This window comes from Astyanax mexicanus, chromosome 21, assembly GCF_023375975.1.
Source record: "Astyanax mexicanus isolate ESR-SI-001 chromosome 21, AstMex3_surface, whole genome shotgun sequence".
In the NCBI taxonomy this organism is placed as follows: Eukaryota; Metazoa; Chordata; class Actinopteri; order Characiformes; family Acestrorhamphidae; genus Astyanax; species Astyanax mexicanus.
In genome coordinates, this window is record NC_064428.1 from 23,107,320 (window position 1) to 23,127,864 (window position 20,545).

Here is a 20,545-nt window from a genome sequence, read left to right on the forward strand (position 1 = left end):
TATACCAAAACCTTCTCTGATGTCATGATAAGAAACAGTCACAATGATTAAACTCACAGTACCTCTGACAGTGTCTGACTGGAGCTCTGACTGGACCAGCTGTTTAATTGCTCTCTGCAAGGCCGCAGGGTCAGTCTGTGATGGGTCAGACCCCAGGTTTATAGTGTTTTCAGAGCGTGCCACTGACGCATATGAGGAGTCCAGAGGGTCCACAATGTTCACAGAGGATGATAAACGGCTGGTGTGGGCCGAGGATACGCGATCCGGTCCACCTTCCAGAGCATCTACTCGAGCCTTCAGAGCCTTCACTTCCTGGGCTAGAACCACACACATATATGCACACGTTTACAATTCGCTGCTGTCCAATGAAAAACATGTTTGTCCAAAACAGCAACTTAACAGTAAATAGATAAAACCTTCTTAACCTTCAATGGAAGCCAGTGTAAAAAGAGTTGATTTCAGGTCATTTTGGAGAATTTCAATTAGTCCATTCATCAAGAATTTCAGAGACAGTGTAAGTTTTAGTTTGAGTGTTCAGATTATGTCGTTAACTTGTTTTTATTGGATTCTGAACTGCTTGATTTTTTGCAGCGGGAGTGGCATAAAGTTATCCAAAAGCAGTGTGTAAGACTGGTGGAGGAGAACATGCCAAGATGCATGAAAACTGTGATTAAAAACCAGGGTTATCCAACAAATAATTGGTTTTAATATAAACTTGTTTTCTTTGCATTATTTGAGGTCTGAAAGCTCTGCATCTTTTTTGTTTTTTCAGCCATTTCTCATTTTCTGCAAATAAATGCTCTAACTGACAATATTTTTATTTGGAATCTGGGGGGAATGTTGTCTGTAGTTTATAGAATAAAACAACAATGTTCATTTTCCTGAAACATATACCTATAAACATATACCTAGAAACTGAAGTGGTCTCTTATTTTTCCCAAAGCTGTATGTAACTAGCTCAAGTATATATCATGATAACAATAATAACTCTTACTAACACAGAGTAACTAAATAAAGGATGAGTTTAGTCTATTTGGATCGCTACAAGACTATAACTGTTTGTGTCATAATGCTTTGACTCACCCAGAGCGATGAGCCCAAACAGAAGGCCCAGCATGAAGAGCAGCCCCAGCAACAATCCCAGCAGCCACATCCACCACGTACAACAAGAACAGAACCCTAGTTTGGTCGACCCTGATTCCTCTTTACGAATCTCTGTAGTAACAGAAAAAAATATATATATATATATATGTATATACCACATTATAGTTATAATCACAATCAGTCAATTACTTAAATGAAGACATCCTTATCCATGATATTTATCTCAAATGTAATGGGTAATGCCATGTTCATAATACTAATATTAGTGTCTATCTAAGGTATACAATATTGGGAATGTGTTGCCAAGCAAAAACCTATGTACGTAATAAACTAATGACAACAATAAGGAGTATTTTATTTTGCTTAGCACCAATACACATTTCTAACAAGATGCGCATTGCATTTAATCAACATTAACATTAGCAGTATTAGTTATTGCATACCTGCATATGTGGCTTTGTCTTTCACTGCAGCTTTGCCACCTGTCAAAGTAATAAAGTTATGTTATTTTTATGCTAAAAACATATTTGGTTCTTAACTGAGCAAAGTGTAACAAATCTCTGCACTGACCGCTCGACACAGTGGTGCTTTCAATGGTGCTGGAGACCATCTTCTTTTCTCGCTTCAGCGAATCATCTGAAAACGAGCCTGTGTTAATAAAAATTCACATATCAACATTCCCACTAACAAACAAAGCTAACTTTGCATAATATATTTAGTAGCTGTCACAGTTAAAACTGTTTTTCACTTTTTTGACACAATTTGAATATGGTAATTGTTCTTAGAAGAATGATCAGGCAGAAATGTCTCTATATTAATATTCTTTAAACTGACTTCTGTTAAAAGTTAAGATCATTCAGTTTAGGATCAAATCTTATGTTAATCATTCTTTCTGTTATACACAAAAAAGAATAAATATAATGCACATTTATATTAGATTAGATTAGATTAGTATTATACCAAAGTTATCATTTGAATGTTTTGAATATTTTACATATGTGGACAAGTCATCCAATGATGAATAATATCCTGTATATCCTGTATATTTATTTAATTATTCATTTAAAAAGGCATTTTAGATATTAAATGTGTTACAGCCTTAACAATTAATTATTAAATAACAGTCATTTTTATACATTATTCTGGACACATCTAACATTTAAAATATTGTTGTATAAAATCAATTGTATTTGTTTGATATTTATTTAAGTATACTGCTGCATTCAATTAGTTAATTCCTACTGAATAAACTTGTGAAGGTCCAAAGACTAGTACATAACAATTATTTTATATATGTATCTGCTATCAAACTGGTTAATATTATTACTGTTTTATATTATTAACTTTTGGACAATAATGTACCTAAAGAGCTTCATTCCTAAACACTGCATAGCCTTTGATAATGATTTTCGATATGAAAAGAGATTTACACAGAATAAATGCTGATCTATACTGGAATTACTCTTATTATATTATTATATTTTATTAATTTATTTTCTGGTCCAAATGTTTTGTAAAAAGGCTTTTACTTCTGAAAATTTGAATCAGAAATGACTTAATTTTTATGTTTGTTATTTAAATAAAAGTTATACTACTTGTAATGGTTAAACTAATACAAATAATAATTTTCTCTACAGATTAATCTATAATATCTACAGAATATTATATTCAATTATTTAAATATTTTTTTATTTTTTTTTATTTTTGAACGTCTTCTTACCTGGTCCACTGGTGGAGGTGGTAGAGGTGAAGTGTTTGCCTGAGTCTTTTGACTTGATCAGCCTCTCAGTCTCTTTCTTTACTGCAACGTTGTCTTTCTCAATCAGCATGAACCGATAGTCTTTCCCAAACACGTCATCAGTAGTGACAGGACTGCTGGGAGCAGCTACAAAGAAAGAAAAGAAAATGGGAGTCAGACAGCACCATTTTTTAGATTTGCTAGCTAACATTTTTGAAAAACTTGTTTTAGTTACCTGCAGTTGTGGCTGATATTCCAGGGGCCACAATATTCTTCTGAACACCATATACTGTAAGACACAAGTGCAAAAAAAGATCATTTTGGAACATTTTGTTGTCCATCATACCTTTTTGACACAATACAAACAAGAACTTCTACAACTTGTAAAGGCAAAGTGAAGATATTTGATTGATATTTGATGTGTGTGAGAGTGACAATAGAAAAACATGGGCTACAGGGGGTTTAGTATTGACGTGCTGAGGTTCTCTAACTAAACACTAGTTTAAAACATGTACACTGATCCTTTGAACTCTGAGAAACCTGTGTGTAGCCCTAAACTTTAAATCACACACTCATAACTACATAAATAACTTTCTGCTTAGTTTCTCAGAAAATAAAGACTAATATTTAATTTTTCATGAATAATCGTTTAATCTTATGTTAATACATCTTCAGATAAATATCTGAATTATACAGCTGTGGATTAACCCCTTAGACCCAATATCTGAGCTCATTCTTCATTACTCTCATCAATACTATCAACAACAGCTGTATAGGCCCCATAATAGAACCATGTGGGAGCCTATAGAATATGCTAAACTAAATGAAACCAAATAGTATACCATATTTCTGTACAAAATGATAACTTGACCTTTTACTTTGCAGCTACATTCTCTACTGCCCCCCCCCCCCCCCATCCCCCCCCCCCCCCCCCCCCTCAGCTCACTCACCTGGACCAGAACTGATTCCATTTGCAGTGAGGGTCAGACCGCCACTGGTAACCAGGTTGTTATGCATTCCACACACTAGAAAAAAAGGCAAAAAAGAACAGTTAAGAATTTATTGATGTAGAACACATGAACACTGTACACAATATTTGAGCAATCAGTTATGATAACGTTGCTTTGATAAATTGATAAATTGATCTTAACTCATCAAAATAAGTTTGGAAATTTCAAATGTTTAGAGTTTATGAGTTGTCAGACTTTCAGAAAAAACTGCAATGAGTTAAATGAACTTGAAACTGGAGAGTTTTAGCTTACTGTTCTCATACATTCAGTTCCTCAATGGTGGAACAAACTACCTTTCACTACCAGAGCAGGAGAATCCCTCACTACCATTAAGAAACTCCTGAAGACAGAGCTCCGAGTGGTCCAGCAGGCTAAGCGCTGCCACTATGATCTGAAGATCGCTGGTTTAAATCCTGTTCATGTAGCTTGCCATCAGCTACCGAAGCCGTGAGAGAGCATAATTAGCCTTGCTCTCTCTGAGTGGGTAGATGGCACTTTCTCCCCACATCAATCCAAAGAGTGATGTCTGCAGGGCAAGGTGTCTGCGAGCTGATGTATCAGAACCGAGTCGGCAATGCTACATCAGCAGTAGTTCAAAAAGAAGCGGTGGCTGACTTCACATGTATCGGAGGAGGCATGTGCTAGTTTTCACACTCCTGGTGTGTTGGGGCATTACTAGTGATAGGGGGAGTCCTATTGAGTGGTTTGGGTAATTGGCTGTGTAAATTGGGGAGAAAAGAGGGAAAACACTGGTTATGCAAAAAAATGAGGCCAGGGGCAAGAAGGAAAGATGTATTTTTTGTTAAACATACAAAGAAGTGTTATCTTAAGAAGTACCAAGGATGCAGCATCCTTTAATGTAAGGAGGCCCTCAAAACTACTCAGTAATTGAAAGTATAAGGTTCATCCTGGGTTTAATATTGTACATTTAATATATTTGTTATCCATGCTTATTGACAAATAAATAGTAACAATACATGATTTTAAAAGGTTTTCTGCAAAACTGTGTGTTTTGTTGGTCTGATGGTGATAATGAAGTTGTTAAAACCACACACCTGCACCACCAGTGACAAAACCACTGCCCATAGCAGAGGATCCCAGGATCATGTTGTTCTGCTGTCCCACTGCAAATGCCAGAACACACAGTATAGTACCAGTCAGAAGATAGCATGAACAATGTGGCTGGATTTCCTTATTCGACTTGCTGCCTGAATAATAGTGTATGTAATAATCTTAAATGTAAAGTATGTACTTTTTGCCTACATGTCAGTTTACATTAAGTTAGCTTTTACTGAGTTGCAGACCCTACAACTGCTTATAAATGCAAGGCATTTCACACTATATAAACAGTCATGTGCCCTCACAACATTTTAATATTAAAGTTTTGCTGAATAAAACACATTATTGTTCCTTCAAGCATCTTTAAAATATCTTTCAGGGTACGCGTATGTGTTCTGTATTATGACTTCTAAAACTAAACATGAGAAATCTGCTGGTGAAATCAAAATAAAAATAGATTTAAAAAATAAAATGACTTACATATTTTAAAAAATACTTACACTACCCCATTGGAAAAAAATCAAACTCAAACAGATCAAATCTATGAGTATGAGTTTAAGGCTGTTTCAGATTAGATTTGAAGCCAGATAAGGTCAGATTCATTCTTTTTATCCTCTAATGTTGGGTTCAGTTTCTGCCGATGTTAATCCAAAACCATTCATTATCCATCAATAAAGCACCAAACACATATTCAACCTTATAAACTCTTTCCCCACATTTCCCCACACACTTACTGCTGTGATGTAGAGTGCTGGTTGGGCTAAGGTTGTTGGGGTTGGTGTGGTAGCCATATCCATGGTATGAAGGATCTATAACAGTACTGTCGTAACCTGTAAAAAAAAAAAACATCAATAATGTATACCACTCAAGCATGAGTAAATGAAAGTGCTTATGTGTTGTGAGTGCTGGAGTAACTAGCTATATTTAATAGTGGTGTAGTACTCAAGATCACAATCAAGCAGTCTTGGACATGTTTTTTTTCCAAGTGTCCGCCATTTCCATTTTTATGACTAAAAGTTGTTGACTCCATGTGTCACTGTAGGGCTCCTCTAATGTTAACACATTTACATAGTAATAATAAAAAACGCATTAATTGAAAGCTTGAGACACATTTAAGACCTTTTTAGGCTATCGATTTGACCTGAGCAAACTTTATCTCCACTTACGTTATATTGCAGTTTCATAAGTTAACCAGTATTGTAGTGCAGGTACGCCACGAGATTTAAGAATATGAGGGCTAAGCTTCAACTGGGGGGGGGGGGGTCTATCTTTTTTATTTAAATTCCTGCCAAAAATGTATACATTTAAATACACAACGGAGAAATTGTATCATAGCAGCATGTTTGTGTTGGGCACAGATATTATGTGACTTACTTTAGGACAAATGTGACATTTGATAGCTCAAATAAATGTTATTTATTATTTACTATGTTATTTATTTTTTATTTCCTTAATTTAATCTGAATTATTTTCACAAAACAAAATATTAACACATTAAAATCCACTACATTAATCATTAATGTAATAAAAACACAATATTTTCCACGGGCTACTTGTTTATTTGGGGGGGCTAAACAAAATTTCCATGTCTACCGACTTAAATGCTGTAGTGTGTGTGTGTGTCTGTTGTGTGTGTGTGTGTGTGTTTTACCTGAGTGGCTCTCAGTACGAGTGTCCACACTGCGCTTCTTGGGGATGGGGAGAGTGTTGGTGGGAGATCGAGGAGGACTACTGCTGCTGGAGCGGCTGCCTTTCAGCAGCTTCTTCACATCATCCAACTCAGTCCCTAAAGCAACCACACACCCACACAAACACATTTTCTCTCATGTTTTTGTAGTTTCTTTATACATCTACTTCTACAGCAAATATAACCCAACCCTTACATTAACCAAAAAAATGGTCTTTGGACTTTAAATATCAACATTAAACCTTTTACACATTTAAACCACCCAAATGACCCCATAGTGTAAGAAATCACAAGTTTTTCATGTTTTTCTATTTCCAAACAGTGCTCAGGACAAACACAACCAAGCCAAATGCTGCTATGCTAATGCTAACCCAGTGCTAAATTTGACCTCAGTCAGTAACCTTAGCTAAAGCTATTTTTTGTTTGTTTGTTTTTTTATTTACTTTTTATATAAAGGGCATTTCTTAATGGATAATTTCACACCAAATTCCTGAAGAACATGATTTTTTATTATTTCCCCCTAAAGCTGTGAATATAAACAGTTTAACTAGCTAAATGTAGCTCAACAGTAAAGTTAGCTATAGTTAGTGTTAGGTAAATCATGTTGTGATACACCTAAACTAGACTTAAATCAGGTTTGCCAGGTCCAACAAAAATATCCAGTCAGTCTAAAACTTGCCCTTCAGAAGCTTAAACTAGTCTGTTACACGTTTGAAACAAATGACAAAACAACTCTAAGTGTACAACTTAGTATTTTGTTTATAAGGGATTTATTATTAGTATCTCTGTGTCTACTGTTTACACTGTCATTCACTTTTATTTGTTATTTGTTCCAAGCTGAAATCTGATTGGCCCCTGAAGTGCCCCTGTCCTGTCACTTGTCTGTCCTTTGCTAGGCAGATGCAATTCCATTTCCAAACACTAGAGGTGCTAACGAGCCCAATAAAAATGTCTAGTGTGTTAAAGTTGTATGTATGAGAGGTGTTTTGAACTGATCATTTTATGGTGATATTTTATCTACATACAGTAAAATGTATGTAAATTTTGTGCCAAAAAATATACAACATTTATTATATTGCACACTAAATGTACATAAAGGCAAAATACGTACCAAAAGACTGGCAAAATACAAATCATTTTAAAACAACTGAAAAGAATAATAAAGTATCCAAGTGTATTTAAAAAATATATTTTATGTTTTTATTACTGTTTTGAATTTGCAGCATACACTTCTGTATCTCTGAAATGGCACATTTAATTCTGTGTATTTCTATTAGTCATAAGTGTGACAGTCTGAAGAAAAAAAATTCAGATTTGTCAAAAAGTGAATAATGTTTTGGTTTGTGTGTTTTGGTTTGTGTGAAAGACACAAACCAAAACATACCCAACAATCCACTCAGTGCATATATTATCCTATTCATTTACATTTGCATAGAAAGTCTATAATATTTCTTTAAAGAGTCAACATTATTATTATAGTCATTATGATGTTATTTTTTACTGACATCTGGTGGAGGGAGAGGCGCTCTGCAGTCTGGCTCTGATCTCACTTTCTGCAAAAGACAAAAAAAATAAAGTTACATTCTTTTAATTTAACAAGCAATTCAGATTTCTCCAAAAGAGCTTAGAGGGGGTCTATATACCTCTGGTCTGGGTGCGCCCTCTGGTGACTGCATTTGTAGTTGCTGAAGATGAAACTGAAAGGACAGTGAGTATGTAGACAAATTTTGATTGCAGGAAAATGTAATAAATGTGTAATTAATACGATTTTTTAGAAAGTGTGTGATTATTTATTGATTTAGCTATAAAAAAGTCTGAACTTACTGTACTCTTTCCTGGTGTATTCAGGGGATGAATTTGCACTGGAGCCTCCTAATTGACATCAACACAAAGTGATATTCAAGGCAAAAATATACATTGTATAGTATATAACTTTTATATAACATTTCATATTTTAGTTGAACCTTCTTTAACCACTGTTTTTAGTCAAAGTACGAGGCCAAAGTACAGCCTTCACACAGCTAAATAAGTTTTAATGCTATGTTTGCATTATTCTGACAAGTTCCTTTGTATCAAACAACATAAGACTTTATCGACTTTAGTAACACATGGTGCCTGTGTCTGTGTCTGTTAAACTATGTCTGTTATACAGTACATAGTTACAGTAAATAACATTTATATTTAAGCTGTTGTTGTATGATTTCAAAATAATAGCACTTGCAGTTGGCTGGGGCAGCTCTAGCAGAGCATTTGAGTGGTGTGTGTCATGATCAAAATATCAGAAAATCTTACTTACCCTCGTATCCTCCAGCACGCATGTTCACGCTGCTCTTCCTCTCTGTAAGAACGGGTGAGTAGGTAGCAGATGAGATGCCGCTCTTCATCATTCCACCACCTGAGGATGAGGAGCTGTACTTGGTCACCGTCAGAGAGCTGGAGCCCCCTCCTGACATCATGGCTGAAGAGGAGGACATGGAAAGGGAACCGCCGGACATGCCAGCCGACTCAGCAGAGGAGCCAGTTACCAAACGTGATGAAGAGGAGGAGGAACGGGACTCAAAAGTACCAGAGGAACCTCCTCCTGAGGAACCTCCAACTGTAACAACAGAGAGGCTGGAAGAACCTCCTCCTGTAGCTCCAGAACTTCCAACGACTCGGCTTGAGGAAGATTCAGACGAAGATAAACCAGAAGAGGACAATGTACTTCCAGAAGAGCTGCTGCCAGATCCACCACTCACGACTCGGACTGTGCTGCCGCTTGAGCTACCTACTGAAGAGGCTGGAAGAGAGACGGAGAATTGGTTTAGTTCAGTTTATGAAGCACATAAATTACCTTCTATATTATTTAGGGGGGTATGGACAAGCGCATACCTCCTCCGATACATGTGAAGTCAGCTACTGGGAGAGCAAGTCAGATCTAGAGAGAGCAAGGCCAATTGTGCTCTCTCAGACTCTGACTGCTGCTGGCCAATCAGAGCCCTATTTATGAACATTTTTAATTTGTAAATTTTTCTTTTTCTAACTTTCTCCCATTTTTCTCAGGTTTGTTGAAGCTGAAATTTAATTGCTTTGTCAAACATGGACTATCCTTCAGAAACTGAAGGATGACAAATAAACTGTTAATATAAAAAGTCTTCACAAAGATCTAACATTTTGCCATATCATAACTTTTGTCTGTTGGTTCAAAAACCTTATGTATCCAAATGTTCTTAACATTCAATTTAAGTTAATGCAATACAATTTCATGTTTTAATTAATCTCCAAAACAGCAACTTTACAGGAGTAAGATAACCCCTTCTTACCATTCAGGGGAAGTCAATGTAAAAAGAGTTTATTTTAGCTCATTTCGGAGACTTTATATTAGTCCATTCATCAATAAATTTCAACACAGTGTAAGGGACAGTTTGTGTATTCAAATTATGTATTCAAATTATAATGTAGATATAAAATTTTCATTGGACAGCAACGATATGCAAGATACTATTTCTAACAGCAACAGCATATCTGTGGCCTACTCTTTTTATTTGTTTTTTTTTGTATCACAATTTTCTAATAAAGTGGTCAATGAGGCCCAGTAAACTTTATCAAACTTAGCTTCTTTCATCACATGAATTTATGTTAAAAAAAAAAAAAGTTTTACTCACAGGATATGACATAACTAGTGCTGCCACTGCTGCTGCTTCCTCCTCCTCCTCCGCTGCTCTGGGTGATGATCCTCTTCTCCACCAGCACTGCTCCTCCAGAAGCTCCAGAGTCAGCAGCAGAGCTAGAGCTTGAGCTGGAGGTCACCACCCGCTGAGAGCTCACTGAACTACTGTTACCCTCTGTTCGGTAGAGAGTAGTGAATAGCACTTATAAATCATCTTTACATTAAAATAGTCATTACATTTTTAATTACATTTTCTTAATAAAGATATTATATAAAATATAATATTCCAAACTCACTTGGTGGAAGGGACGTTAATCTGGTGGTAGTCACTAGTGTCTCTGTGACTGAGGAAAATTAGAAGGAAAAGCTTAATTACTGCATAACAACAGTAATTTGTGTAAAATGGTATTATACTTCTTATAATAGTTTTTTTGTAAAATCACAATATAGGTTTTAACAGGGTTTTTGCACAATTTGGAAAGTCAAATTTAATTCTTTTGAAAACCTTTTTTTTACCGCAACAAACATAGTTTAAGACCCAAAAATGTAGTCATATTTTTTTTTGCTAGAAAACTATTTGTTGTATTGGAAATCTAAATTTTACGTAGCTAACTCGCCGCTAACAATACTATGTTATTTAGCTTGCTGCTTATGTTAGCTAGCTTGCAGCTAACCTTAGTTCTCTCCCCGGTAATGTAGCTAAATCGCCAATAACGTTACTATGTTAGCTAGCTCTTCGCTAACCTTAATTTTCTCTCCAGTAAAGTAGCTAACTCACCGCTAACGCTACTTTGTTAGCTAGCTCTTCACTAACCTTAATTTTCTCTCCAGTAAAGTAGCTAACTCACCGCTAACGCTACTTTGTTAGCTAGCTCTTCGCTAACCTTAATTTTCTCTCCAGTAAAGTAGCTAACTCACCGCTAACGCCACTATGTTAGCTAGCTCTTCGCTAACCTTAATTCTCTCTCCGGTAACGTAGCTTACTCATCACTAACATGTTAGCTAGCCCTTCGCTAACCTTAATTCTCCCACCGATAGCGTAGCTAACGCACCACTAACAGTACTATGTAAGCTATATCTCTGCTAACCTTAGTTCTCTCCCCAATAACGTAGCTACCTATTGCTAATATTGCTAAATTATGTTCGCATGTTAGCTAGCTCACCATTAATATTACTATACTATGTAAGCTAGCTCTCCGCTAACCTTAGCTCTCTCCCCATTAATGTAGCTAACTCATTAGTGTGATTGCAGTAATGCAATCACAGTATTGTTCTTCTTAAGTCTTATTCTTCTTCTTCTTCTTCTTATTAGTGTGATTGCAGTAATGCAATCACAGTATTGTTCTTCTTAAGTCTTATTCTTATTATTATTATTATTATTATTATTATTATTATTCCACCTGTTTTTTGTCCGGTTAACTAGTGCCGCAGTTTTCGAAATATCGACTTCGTTCAAAAGAGAAAACGTGCGTCCATATCGGGAATGGTGGGCTTGTATACAGCTTTCCGATCGGACTTACGTTTTTCGTAAAAACTTCGTAAGTACGCGTTTTTTTGCCCATTGAAAATGAATGGGCAGAACTTTGCACGCCCGTGGACGTCGCAATTTTTGAAATACGAAGATGAAACCAATTGAGGACCTGTAGAACTTATTGAGCTCTTTCCGAAAATATGCGTTACGAAAAGTTACGACGTACGGATTTCGTACGAATGTCGTACGAAGTGGCCCCATTGGAATGAATGGGGCCAATCGGAGGACGGCAGCTAGATCGAAGGACAGGTAGCTAGAACTCCAGTACTGTGTGTAATGGAGCAGCTATGGGATAAATCAGCGTTAGGTCAAAAGTTTGGACACCCCGGCCCCCCAGTACTGTGTGTAATGGAGCCATGGGTCAAAAGTTTGGACACCCCGGCCCCCCAGTACTGTGTGTACTGGAGCCACGGGTCAAAAGTTTGGACACCCCCGAACGGCCAGAGCAACCTAGCGTGCATAGCTGATTGATGTATTTGCACGTTGCGTAGCAACGTGCAAACACCATTTAATCTAATTTATGCATATAAATCACCTAGCAACCACCTAGAAACACCATAGCAACCACCACAGATACCATAGCAACACCTTAGCAACCGCCTAACAACACCTTAGCAACCACCTAGCAACCACCTAGCAACACCTTAGCAACCTCCCCGGATACCATAGCAACACTTTAGCAACCGCCTAGCAACACCTTAGCAACCGCATAGCAACCACTTAGCAACACCTTAGCAACCACCCCGGATACCATAGCAACACCTTAGCAACCGCCTAGCAACCACCTAGCAACACCTTAGCAACCACCCCGGATACCATAGCAACACCTTAGCAACCGCCTAGCAACACCTTAGCAACCACCTAGCAACACCTTAGCAACCACCCCGGATACCATAGCAACACCTTAGCAACCGCCTAGCAACACCCTAGCAACCACCTAGCAACCACCTAGCAACACCTTAGCAACCACCCCGGATACCATAGCAACACCTTAGCAACCGCCTAGCAACACCTTAGCAACCACCTAGCAACCACCTAGCAACACCTTAGCAACCACCCTGGATACCATAGCAACACCTTAGCAACCGCCTAGCAACACCCTAGCAACCACCTAGCAACCACCTAGCAACACCTTAGCAACCACCCCGGATACCATAGCAACACCTTAGCAACCGCCTAGCAACACCCTAGCAACCACCTAGCAACCACCTAGCAACACCTTAGCAACCACCCCGGATACCATAGCAACACCTTAGCAACCGCCTAGCAACACTCTAGCAACCACCTAGCAACCACCTAGCAACACCTTAGCAACCACCCCGGATACCATAGCAACACCTTAGCAACCGCCTAGCAACACCTTAGCAACCACCTAGCAACCACTTAGCAACACCTTAGCAACCACCCCGGATACCATAGCAACACCTTAGCAACCGCCTAGCAACACCCTAGCAACCACCTAGCAACACCTTAGCAACCACCCCGGATACCATAGCAACACCTTAGCAACCGCCTAGCAACACCCTAGCAACCGCCTAGCAACACCCTAGCAACCACCTAGCAACACCTTAGCAACCACCCCGGATACCATAGCAACACCTTAGCAACCGCCTAGCAACACCTTAGCAACCACCTAGCAACACCTTAGCAACCACCCCGGATACCATAGCAACACCTTAGCAACCGCCTAGCAACACCTTAGCAACCACCTAGCAACACCTTAGCAACCACCCCGGATACCATAGTAACACCTTAGCAACCGCCTAGCAACACCCTAGCAACCACCTAGCAACACCTTAGCAACCACCCCGGATACCATAGCAACACCTTAGCAACCGCCTAGCAACACCTTAGCAACCACCTAGCAACCACCTAGCAACACCTTAGCAACCACCCCGGATACCATAGCAACACCTTAGCAACCGCCTAGCAACACCTTAGCAACCACCTAGCAACCACCTAGCAACACCTTAGCAACCACCCTGGATACCATAGCAACACCTTAGCAACCGCCTAGCAACACCTTAGCAACCACCTAGCAACACCTTAGCAACCACCCCAGATACCATAGCAACACCTTAGCAACCGCCTAGCAACACCTTAGCAACCACCTAGCAACCACTTAGCAACACCTTAGCAACCACCCCGGATACCATAGCCACACCTTAGCAACCACTTAGCAACACCTTAGCAACACCATAGCAGATACCAGCCAGCACTGCAATCACACTCGCAGTTTCTGTAGGAACTGCAATCTAGTTAGTGTGATTGCAGATCACACTATTGATCTTCTTAAGTCTGTTTCTTATTATTATTATTATTATTATTATTATTCCACCTGTTTTTTGTCCGGTTAACTAGTGCCGCAGTTTTCGAAATATCGACTTCGTTCAAAAGAGAAAACGTGCGTCCATATCGGGAATGGTGGGCTTGTATACAGCTTTCCGATCGGACTTACGTTTTTCGTAAAAACTTCGTAAGTACGCGTTTTTTTGCCCATTGAAAATGAATGGGCAGAACTTTGCACGCCCGTGGACGTCGCAATGTTTGAAATACGAAGATGAAACCAATTGAGGACCTGTAGAACTTATTGAGCTCTTTCCGAAAATATGCGTTACGAAAAGTTACGACGTACGGATTTCGTACGAATGTCGTACGAAGTGGCCCCATTGGAATGAATGGGGCCAATCGGAGGACGGCAGCTAGATCGAAGGACAGGTAGCTAGAACTCCAGTACTGTGAGTGTATGGAGCAGCTATGGGATAAAACAGCATTAGGTCAAAAGTTTGGACACCCCGGCCCCCCAGTACTGTATGTAATGGAGCCATGGGTCAAAAGTTTGGACACCCCGGCCCCCCAGTACTGTGTGTAATGGAGCCACGGGTCAAAAGTTTGGACACCCCCGAACGGCCAGAGCAACCTAGCGTGCATAGCTGATTGATGTATTTGCACGTTGCGTAGCAACGTGCAAACACCATTTAATCTAATTTATGCATATAAATCACCTAGCAACCACCTAGAAACACCATAGCAACCACCCCGGATACCCTAGCAACACCTTAGCAACCGCCTAGCAACACCCTAGCAACCACCTAGCAACCACCTAGCAACACCTTAGCAACCATCCCGGATACCATAGCAACACCTTAGCAACCGCCTAGCAACACCCTAGCAACCACCTAGCAACCACCTAGCAACACCTTAGCAACCACCCCGGATACCATAGCAACACCTTAGCAACCGCCTAGCAACACCTTAGCAACCACCTAGCAAACACCTAGCAACACCTTAGCAACCACCCCGGATACCATAGCAACACCTTAGCAACCGCCTAGCAACACCTTAGCAACCACCTAGCAACCACCTAGCAACACCTTAGCAACCACCCCGGATACCATAGCAACACCTTAGCAACCGCCTAGCAACACCTTAGCAACCACCTAGCAACCACCTAGCAACACCTTAGCAACCACCCCGGATACCATAGCAACACCTTAGCAACCGCCTAGCAACACCCTAGCAACCACCTAGCAACCACCTAGCAACACCTTAGCAACCACCCCGGATACCATAGCAACACCTTAGCAACCGCCTAGCAACACCTTAGCAACCACCTAGCAACCACCTAGCAACACCTTAGCAACCACCCCGGATACCATAGCAACACCTTAGCAACCGCCTAGCAACACCTTAGCAACCACCTAGCAACCACCTAGCAACACCTTAGCAACCACCCCGGATACCATAGCAACACCTTAGCAACCGCCTAGCAACACCCTAGCAACCACCTAGCAACCACCTAGCAACACCTTAGCAACCACCCCGGATACCATAGCAACACCTTAGCAACCGCCTAGCAACACCCTAGCAACCACCTAGCAACCACCTAGCAACACCTTAGCAACCACCCCGGATACCATAGCAACACCTTAGCAACCGCCTAGCAACACCCTAGCAAACACCTAGCAACCACCTAGCAACACCTTAGCAACCACCCAAGATACCATAGCAACACCTTAGCAACCGCCTAGCAACACCCTAGCAACCACCTAGCAACCACCTAGCAACACCTTAGCAACCACCCCGGATACCATAGCAACACCTTAGCAACCGCCTAGCAACACCCTAGCAACCACCTAGCAACCACCTAGCAACACCTTAGCAACCACCCCGGATACCATAGCAACACCTTAGCAACCGCCTAGCAACACCCTAGCAACCACCTAGCAACCACCTAGCAACACCTTAGCAACCACCCCGGATACCATAGCAACATCTTAGCAACCGCCTAGCAACACCCTAGCAACCACCTAGCAACCACCTAGCAACACCTTAGCAACCACCCAAGATACCATAGCAACACCTTAGCAACCGCCTAGCAACACCCTAGCAACCACCTAGCAACCACCTAGCAACACCTTAGCAACCACCCCGGATACCATAGCAACACCTTAGCAACCACCTAGCAACCACCTAGCAACCACCTAGCAACACCTTAGCAACCACCCCAAATACCATAGCAACACCTTAGCAACCGCCTAGCAACACCTTAGCAACCGCCTAGCAACACCTTAGCAACCACCTAGTAACCACCTAGCAACACCTTAGCAAGCACCCCAGATACCATAGCAACACCTTAGCAACCGCCTATCAACACCTTAGCAACCGCCTAGCAACACCTTAGCAACCACCTAGTAACCACCTAGCAACACCTTAGCAACCACCCCGGATACCATAGCAACACCTTAGCAACACCTTAGCAGATACCAGCCAGCACTGCAATCACACTCGCAGTTTCTGCAGGAACTGCAATCTAGTTATTATTATTATTATTATTATTCCACCTGTTTTTTGTCCGGTTAACTAGTGCCGCAGTTTTCGAAATATCGACTTCGTCCAAAAGAGAAAACGTGCGTCCTTATCGGGAATGGTGGGCTTGTATACAGCTTTCCGATCGGACTTACGTTTTTCGTAAAAACTTCGTAAGTACGCGTTTTTTTGCCCATTGAAAATGAATGGGCAGAACTTTGCACGCCCGTGGACGTCGCAATTTTTGAAATACGAAGATGAAACCAATTGAGGACCTGTAGAACTTATTGAGCTCTTTCCGAAAATATGCGTTACGAAAAGTTACGACGTACGGATTTCGTACGATTGTCGTACGAAGTGGCCCCATTGGAATGAATGGGGCCAATCGGAGGACGGCAGCTAGATCGAAGGACAGGTAGCTAGAACTCCAGTACTGTGTGTAATGGAGCAGCTATGGGATAAAACAGCATTAGGTCAAAAGTTTGGACACCCCGGCCCCCCAGTACTGTGTGTAATGGAGCCACGGGTCAAAAGTTTGGACACCCCGGCCCCCCAGTACTGTGTGTAATGGAGCCACGGGTCAAAAGTTTGGACACCCCCGAACGGCCAGAGCAACCTAGCGTGCATAGCTGATTGATGTATTTGCACGTTGCGTAGCAACGTGCAAACACCATTTAATCTAATTTATGCATATAAATCACCTAGCAACCACCTAGAAACACCATAGCAACCACCCCGGATACCATAGCAACACCTTAGCAACCGCCTAGCAACACCCTAGCAACCACCTAGCAACCACCTAGCAACACCTTAGCAACCATCCCGGATACCATAGCAACACCTTAGCAACCGCCTAGCAACACCTTAGCAACCACCTACCAACCACTTAGCAACACCTTAGCAACCTCCCCGGATACCATAGCAACCGCCTAGCAACACCCTAGCAACCACCTAGCAACACCTTAGCAACCACTCCGGATACCATAGCAACACCTTAGCAACCGCCTAGCAACACCCTAGCAACCACCTAGCAACCACCTAGCAACACCTTAGCAACCACCCCGGATACCATAGCAACACCTTAGCAACCGCCTAGCAACACCCTAGCAACCACCTAGCAACCACCTAGCAACACCTTAGCAACCACCCCGGATACCATAGCAACACCTTAGCAACCACCTAGCAACACCTTAGCAACCACCTAGCAACCACCTAGCAACCACCTAGCAACACCCTAGCAACCACCCCGGATACCATAGCAACACCTTAGCAACCGCCTAGCAACACCTTAGCAACCACCTAGCAACCACCTAGCAACACCTTAGCAACCACCCCGGATACCATAGCAACACCTTAGCAACCGCCTAGCAACACCTTAGCAACCACCTAGCAACCAACTAGCAACACCTTAGCAACCACCCCGGATACCATAGCAACACCTTAGCAACCGCCTAGCAACACCCTAGCAACCACCTAGCAACCACCTAGCAACACCTTAGCAACCACCCCGGATACCATAGCAACACCTTAGCAACCGCCTAGCAACACCCTAGCAACCACCTAGCAACCACCTAGCAACACCTTAGCAACAACCCCGGATACCATAGCAACACCTTAGCAACCGCCTAGCAACACCTTAGCAACCACCTAGCAACCACCTAGCAACCACCTAGCAACACCTTAGCAACCACCCCAAATACCATAGCAACACCTTAGCAACCGCCTAGCAACACCTTAGCAACCACCTAGCAACACCTTCGCAACCACCTAGTAACCACCTAGCAACACCTTAGCAACCACCCCAGATACCATAGCAACACCTTAGCAACCGCCTAGCAACACCTTAGCAACCACCTAGCAACACCTTAGCAACCACCCCGGATACCATAGCAACACCTTAGCAACCACCCCGGATACCATAGCAACACCTTAGCAACTGCCTAGCAACACCCTAGCAACCACCTAGCAACACCTTAGCAACCACCCCGGATACCATAGCAACACCTTAGCAACCGCCTAGCAACACCTTAGCAACCACCTACCAACCACTTAGCAACACCTTAGCAACCACCCCGGATACCATAGCAACACCTTAGCAACCGCCTAGCAACACCCTAGCAACCACCTAGCAACCACCTAGCAACACCTTAGCAACCACCCCGGATACCATAGCAACACCTTAGCAACCACCTAGCAACCGCCTAGCAACACCCTAGCAACCACCTAGCAACCACCTAGCAACACCTTAGCAACCACCCCGGATACCATAGCAACACCTTAGTAACCGCCTAGCAACACCCTAGCAACCACCTAGCAACCACCTAGCAACACCTTAGCAACCACCCCGGATACCATAGCAACACCTTAGCAACCGCCTAGCAACACCCTAGCAACCACCTAGCAACCACCTAGCAACACCTTAGCAACCACCCCAGATACCATAGCAACACCTTAGCAACCGCCTAGCAACACCTTAGCAACCACCTAGCAACACCTTAGCAACCACCCCGGATACCATAGCAACACCTTAGCAACCACCCCGGATACCATAGCAACACCTTAGCAACCGCCTAGCAACACCCTAGCAACCACCTAGCAACACCTTAGCAACCACCCCGGATACCATAGCAACACCTTAGCAACCGCCTAGCAACACCCTAGCAACCACCTAGCAACACCTTAACAACCACCCCGGATACCATAGCAACACCTTAGCAACCGCCTAGCAACACCCTAGCAACCACCTAGCAACACCTTAGCAACCATCCTGGATACCATAGCAACACCTTAGCAACCGCCTAGCAATACCTTAGCAACCACCTAGCAACATCTTAGCAACCACCCCGGATACCACAGCAACACCTTAGCAACCACCTAGCAACACCTTAGCAACCACCTAGCAACACCTTAGCAGATACCAGCCAGCACTGCAATCACACTCGCAGTTTCTGCAGGAACTGCAATCTAGTTGCTAATGTTATTATGTTCATATGTTAGCTAGCTCGCCACTAATGTTACTATACTATGTTAGCTAGCTCTCCGCTAACCTTAGTTCTCTCTCTAGTAATGTAGCTAGATAGCTCCCTGCTAACTTTATTATGTTAGCTAGCTCACTGCTAATGTTAGTTAGCTCTCCCTTAACCTTTGTTCTCTTTCCTGTACTGTTAGCTAACTCACCGCTAAAGTTAGCACGTGCCCTTTCCACTGGCATTAAACGCACAGTCTGAAAATGTAATTCAGTAAATTTAAGACAAATTACACCTTAATTACTCAGATTTTAATTTAAGAAATTTTAAGACTTTTTAAGGACCTACAGGAACCCTGTTTAATTAACAGTGTATTTTTGCCTTTTAACAAGGAAAACATACTTTTTATTTGAAAAGCTTTTTTAATGCACCAGACTGTTGTCCTCATTCTGCATTAACCTACCACTGAGCTACGCCTTAAATTAAATAGAATCAGAAGTGGTGAAAAGGTTATCAAATTTCTTATCTGAACTTAACAGACACAAGGTGGCGCTCATATGAAATTACCAACAGTTTCATGCAAATATGCTTTTAGGAACAGCTGTGATTTTACAATCTTAACCGCACAATTTATGAGAAGCTATTATTACACATTCTGAGCTGCACCAAGCAATAATTTTGCAAACTCACCAGAAAACTGAGGTTCAAAGCACAAAATATAGATTACATAGTCAAAGCTACAGAAAAAAAATAATTTTACAATCTAAGCTATGAGATGCTTTAAAAAGATTTAAACAATAAGAAGATGCAATTATGCAATGTCAGACACAATAACCCATATTATAACAATCTTATGAAGCTTACGATTTTACAATCTAAGCTAGAAAAACAAAAAATAAACAAACTGTACAAACTAGAAACTGCTATTTTACAATCTGAGGCATACAAAAGTGCAATTTTAGATGTTTTTGTATACAATCTAAACTATAAAA

At 41.3% G+C, this 20,545-nt stretch overlaps 2 protein-coding genes across 3 annotated transcripts in view; one reads left to right on the forward strand and one right to left on the reverse strand.

The window, feature by feature from the left end:
- zgc:175214 (RING-H2_RNF24_like domain-containing protein) overlaps nt 1-20,545 on the forward strand; it is a 172,695-nt gene that overhangs the window by 93,928 nt on the left and 58,222 nt on the right. The gene's annotated exons all lie outside the window — the stretch shown is intronic.
- col17a1a (collagen, type XVII, alpha 1a) overlaps nt 1-20,545 on the reverse strand; it is a 44,175-nt gene that overhangs the window by 16,725 nt on the left and 6,905 nt on the right. The window contains exons 3-18 of the mRNA XM_049469845.1: nt 10,544-10,591; nt 10,243-10,422; nt 8,895-9,377; nt 8,423-8,470; nt 8,242-8,295; nt 8,104-8,151; nt 6,563-6,697; nt 5,646-5,741; nt 4,908-4,976; nt 3,793-3,867; nt 3,078-3,131; nt 2,825-2,989; nt 1,675-1,752; nt 1,548-1,586; nt 1,084-1,215; nt 63-317 (exon numbers count right to left, since the gene is read on the reverse strand). Coding sequence (XP_049325802.1) covers nt 63-317; nt 1,084-1,215; nt 1,548-1,586; nt 1,675-1,752; nt 2,825-2,989; nt 3,078-3,131; nt 3,793-3,867; nt 4,908-4,976; nt 5,646-5,741; nt 6,563-6,697; nt 8,104-8,151; nt 8,242-8,295; nt 8,423-8,470; nt 8,895-9,377; nt 10,243-10,422; nt 10,544-10,591 — 1,959 coding nt within the window. The remainder of the gene's footprint in view (nt 1-62; nt 318-1,083; nt 1,216-1,547; nt 1,587-1,674; nt 1,753-2,824; nt 2,990-3,077; nt 3,132-3,792; nt 3,868-4,907; nt 4,977-5,645; nt 5,742-6,562; nt 6,698-8,103; nt 8,152-8,241; nt 8,296-8,422; nt 8,471-8,894; nt 9,378-10,242; nt 10,423-10,543; nt 10,592-20,545) is intronic.